At 42.9% G+C, this 5,756-nt stretch overlaps 1 protein-coding gene across 1 annotated transcript; it reads right to left on the bottom strand.

The window, feature by feature from the left end:
* Positions 1-4,560: 4,560 nt before the first annotated feature.
* Positions 4,561-5,756, bottom strand: LOC101341380 (olfactory receptor 10G2-like). The gene is given in 2 exon segments (XM_012559584.2): positions 4,561-5,686; positions 5,688-5,756. Coding segments are annotated over 2 exon segments (957 nt in total). The 3' UTR covers positions 4,561-4,798.

The raw sequence follows: 5,756 nt of genomic DNA, 5'->3' as shown, positions 1-5,756 counted from the left end.
AGCTCTGTTACTACAAGAAATAAGGCTTTCTTGCAAAGCACAAGTGGAAGCCTTGAGGTCATTTATGTGGCACTTGAGCCTTGACTCTGAAGCCCTGAGAGCATCTCTTTCCTTCGTCAGTTTGTCTAGTGTAAGTAGGACAAACCAACCACTTCCTTATACTTCTCATTCTGACAAAGCTGTAGAAAGATATCACACATGTGATCACCCTGAGCCTTGCATTTCACCAATACCTGATCTACTGGTGGTGATATTTTGTGTATTTGTATCACCACCTCACTCAATGGACTAGCAATGACCTCTTTACTTCTGGAAGCAGAGTCATCAACCTCTTTAAGACTAACCAGACTTGAGAACCAATTAGAAAACTCATCCTTACAATTTTGTTTCTCTAGAACCACTCTTGGTACCCAAATGTCTTAGGCTGGGTTCTCTAGAGAAGCAAAACCAGTAAAGTGTGTGTGTATATATATATATTTATATTTATTTATATATATATTTATACCAAGGAAACAGCTCATGTGATTGTAGAGGCTAGAATGTCCCAAGTCCATGGATCAGGGTAGAGGCCTCTCCCAAGTCACACAGCCACAGAAGCTGGCAAGCCCAAGATCGGCAAGTTGGAGAGCAGGGCTCCTGCTCACAGGCTGTGCAGATGGACGAATCCCAAGTTCGGCAGATAAACTGACAGCTCAAGTCCCAAGAAGTGGAGATGAGGTGACAGGAGGCAGCCACAGGCTCCAGAGAGAGCAAAAAGCCAGAACGTCTGCTTATATTCAGATGCAGGCCACACCCTCAAGGAGACTCCCTTTTATCTGACTGGTTACTCACAGTATATTCAATCATGGGGGTGATTACATTAAAACACTGAGAATCATGGCCCAGCCAAGTTGACACACAGTCTTAACCATCATACTGCTGATAGCAAAACGTGAAAGGAAAGAGATGAATTTGGGAATAAGATGTTAAGCAGTTAAGGAACCAGGACTTGAAGATTTGGAAAACTCTCAGCCTATCCACATTGTAAAAATTGAGAACTTGTGCTCTGGAGAGAACACCAAGGATGCAGTTGGACGTCTGTTTGATAAAGATGTTTGATAAAGGCATGTGACTTATGGATACAATCAACCATTTCAGCAGAAGGCTGCAAGCTTAGACTGAAGGGGGCAGAGACGGGATGAAATGAAGTAAGGCTGTCAGATTCCTGGCACTCTACAGTTGGGAAATGGGCTAATAGAGCTACTCAGTTGCAAACAACTATTATCCTTCAAGAAAAGGAAAAAATAACCCTGAAGGCAATTCAGAGGCCGGTGGGGCTGCCATTGCCACCATGGGCCCAGAGTGCATGGGTTTCAGAGATAGGGGCCACGTTCTTGGTCCCAGGGGATGAGACTGCCACGATGGTAAGCCAAAGGGGTGGACCACTGACTGGGACTGGAGAACAGAGTATCTAGCTGTGATAGTTAAGGTTGTGTGTCTACTTGGCTGGGCAATGATACTCAGTGGTTTGATTGTTGTATGATGGTGCAATCACTTCCAGGATGAGATTTGATGCTATGTGATCACCTCCATGATGGGATCTGCTGTGAGTAGTCAATCACTTGAAAGGGAGTTTCCTTGGGTGTGTGGCCTGCATTGAATATAAGTGGATATTCTGGCAAGGCTGGTGGGCTTTTGTTCCTTCTGGATCCTGCAGCTGGCTCTTGTTCATCTGATGTCTGGTTCTTGGGACTTGAGCTAGCAGCTTACCTGCAGTCTTGCCTGCTGATCTTTGGGATTCGTTGATCTTCGCAGCCTGTGAACAAGAGCCCTGCTCTCTGACCTGCTAATCTTGGGTTCGCTGGCCCCGGTGGCTACGTGCATCAGAAGAAGCCTCTATTCTGACCCACAGACTTGGGATGTTCCAGCCTCTATAATCATGTGAGCCATTTTCTTGATATAAATCTCTCCCTCTATATAAATTTATATGCTTTACTGGTTTTGCTTCTCTAGAGAACCTAGCCTAAGATGCTAGTCAAAGAGGACTATTCTAAGGCCTTGAAATCTAATGAAATTTGCACTTCTATGTTTCAGACTTGCTTGGGATCTGTGACCACCTCCCTTTTTTCCCCCTCCAATTTCTCCCTTTTGAAATGCATAGACATGCTGAAAAAGTCCCTGGATGGTACAAACAGTTAAGTGAGCAGCTACTAACTAAAAGGTTGGTAGTTCTAACCCACCCAGAGGCTCCTCAGAAGAAAGGCCTGACAATCTGCTTCTGAAAGGTCATAGTTATGAAAACCCTATGGAGCACAGTTCTACTCTGCAACACATGGGGTCACCATGAGTTGGAATCGACTTGATGGCTAGTGGTTCTGGGTTAGACATGCTGAAAGTTTATAAGGTGGTTCTTTAGCCCACTGAAACTTGGAGTCACTGAAGTAAAGCTGTCTTTTGCCAACTACCTGTAACGTGATGGTGGAATACCTTGGGAAGGTAAAGGGCCCATCAATCCTTCATACTTAGCATGAATTAATTTAATTAGTACCTTTCATAGCACCTAGATGAATGAACATTGTTTTAAAGTGGATGAAAGAAAGGAGGAAAAAGGTAGGAGGTTATGGAAAGGGAGGTAAGAAGAATAGGCCTCAGGATAGATGCTGTGGAAATGAAGAGGCCTAGGTTTTATAGAGCAAACAGATGTAAGCACAGGTACAGGTTCATGTTGTTTCAGAGTTTGAGCTGGTTTCATGGTTTAAATTTACACCCTTTTTTTGTGTTGAAGTTAGATGGGTTCCTGGCAGTAGCTCTGTACCACAAAAATCACTTGAAGGTACCACAAAGTGATTAGTTCTGTTTTATTGGTGAACTTAACAGTCATACATATAATCTGAGTTGTTACATTTTATGGATGAACTTACATATAACCCCAACATGTCATCTGTTCTAACAGCAACCATATGGCACACTGAATTAAATGCTGCACAAAAGACTTGCCAGTGACCATTAGAGTCTGTCTAAAATGCTATTATTCAAATGCCTAGATGACAATTTAAAAACATTAGCAATTTCAAGCTTAACAAATTATTGTAGACTCTGTGTTACCTTACTCCTCCTCTCCCATAACATGTATCCTTCCTGATATTATGGTCTTCCTGCATAGCATAGTGCAATTCTTATACCCATATTAATATATTTTTACATTTCTGAATTTTGAGTCTTTCCAGGCCCTTGTTTTACATCTTACTGCTATTTAAAATTGGGCCATCATGACATCACACATCCAAATGAGTGAAAAGTATGTTAGCAAATGAAAGAACACCTTTACCTTGTCCTTCATTCTCCAAGGAGCTGTCCATACTTGCTCTTAGACTGCCCTGTACTTGAGTTCTCTGTCTACAGCTACTTTTAAATATTCTCTTTTTCTTCCAAGTGAGACCAGGATAGGTCATAGGGGGAAAACTGACAATAATTTCTTTCTTTTGTTTAAGATACATTTCAAGAGCCATTCCTGGTGCTGTTTTAATTCAGCAACATTGATTTGTGTGTCTGCTCCTAGTTATTATAGAAGATGGGGCAGACACAAATGCAGTGAATGTTTTATATCTTCTCAGAACTCAGTCTATTTGAGGAGAAAGCGAGCGGAAATTTTGACTGTAATAAATGACAGACCATGACAAGTGCTATAACAGAGAGGTTATAACAATACTAGGGAAGAGTAGTGAAGTTCTGCCTGGGCAAATCAGGGCAGACTTCTTAGAGGAGAAAGAGTTTGATATTGTTTTGAAGGAAGCATAAATCTTCACTTGGCCAATATGGAGAGCAGGAAGTGTATTCCAGATAGAGGCGAGAGCTTAAGCAAAAGAGTGGCAGGCAAGTATAGCGTATGCTCAAGAAATGGCAGTAATCAGTGAGGCTTGGAGAGGAAAAGGGTAAAGGTGTCTTGGGAAATTAGATATTTTGGGTCCAGACTGTGTTGGACTTCGAATTCTTATTCTACATTTGTTGGAGAATACCACAGATTCTGTGTTATGCAAGGATGATTTTGGTTGTAGTGTGGATGAGAAAGAATAATACAAAAGACTAGTTAGGAATTTAGAGACACACTGTAAAGGTGGAGTGGACAGGATTTGATGTATTTGCACATGAGGAGGGTGAGGGACAGGAAAGAAGCATAAATGATTTAAAATTTTCAAGTTAAGTCCTTGATAATAGTAATGCCATGTGCAAGCGGAGAAACCTGCCTGTCTAGAGTTCTAAAGGCTTAGGGGTAAAGAGAATGAGAAACAGGTGCTGGGGTACCATTATGCTATTTTTTTCCTTTCAAGTTTTCTGCCATAATATACTTCCTAGGAGGTGGACAGAACCCTGGTGGCACAGTGGTTAAGAACTCAGCTGCCAACCAAAAGGTTGGCAGTTCAAATCTCCCAGCCACTCCTTGGAAATCCTATGGGGCAGTTCTACTCTCTCCTATAGAGTCACTATGAGTTGGAATTGACTCTATAGCAACAGGTTTGGTTAAGAGTTGGGCACATTCTCATTCTATTCAACATTTGATAAGGCATTTTTTCATTTCATAGGCAAGTCAGAGGTAGAAGAGAGATATATCCATTTATTTCTAAACAAATAATATAAAAAAATTGGAACCAATCTAATGAGATGAAAAGATTATGGATCTAAAGAGTTCAGAACTTTTCTCCAAATAGAATTAGGTTCAATTCAGTTTAAATCACCAATCATTTATTGATCATTAGCCACATACAGAAGTAGCTGAAAAGAGTGGTAGCAATGGTGATATAGGTGGTTCTTGAGCCTTTATTTACTCATTTTCATTTGCAGCTCCTTGAACTGCTGTTAGCCTCTTCAGAGCAGACTTCATATCCTGATTCCTCAGAGTATAGATGAGGGGGTTCAGTAATGCAGTAACAACAATGTAAAACACAGCCACCGCTCCCTCTAGGGGACTCTTGGAGCCAGCCCGAAGGTAGATGAAAATACAGGGAACATAGTAGACAGTGACCACAGTTAGGTGGGAGCCACACGTGGAGAAGGCCCTGCGCTGCCCATTGGCGGTGCGTATCTTCAGGATGGCATGGACTATGTTGGCATAGGAGAGCAGAATTAACATGAAGAAGCTGGCGGCCACTACTCCCATGTCCACAAAGGTCACGAGCTGGTTGACAGTTGTGTCAGCACAGGCCAGTCTCAACACTGCTGGGATGTCACAGAAAAAGTAATCCACCCGGTTGGGCCCACAGTAGTGCAGGTGGAAAGTCAGGGTGGCCTGGATAGATCCATGGATGGAGTCAGCTACCCAAGCTCCAGCCACAAGGATAGTGCATAATCTCCCATTCATGAGCACAGGGTAGTTCAGGGGCTGGCATATTGCCAGGTACCTGTCATAGGCCATCAAGGTGTAGAGGAAGCATTCGGTGCTGCCTAGAATGTGAAAGAAATACAACTGAGCCACACAGCCACCATATGGGATAGCCTTGCTGGCAGGAGCAAAATCCAAAATAAGTCTAGGAACGATGACCGAGGAAAGCCACATGTCCAGGAATGAGAGCATGCCCAGAAGGATGTACATAGGGAGTGCATGGAGCTTTGGGTCAGCCCACATGGTGAGCAGAATGAGCAGGTTCCCCAGCTGAGTCAGGATGTAAATGATGAAGAAGACCAGGAATAGGAGGATCCTCAGATTCGGGGGGGTGAGACAAGCCCAGGAGAATGAAATCTGTGACCAACGTGTCCAGGGATGTGTTGTTGGTCTTGCTCAT

The sequence above is a fragment of the Trichechus manatus genome, unplaced genomic scaffold (assembly GCF_000243295.1).
Source record: "Trichechus manatus latirostris isolate Lorelei unplaced genomic scaffold, TriManLat1.0 scaffold00273, whole genome shotgun sequence".
NCBI lineage: Eukaryota > Metazoa > Chordata > Mammalia > Sirenia > Trichechidae > Trichechus > Trichechus manatus.
This window is presented reverse-complemented; position numbering and strand designations above follow the sequence as displayed.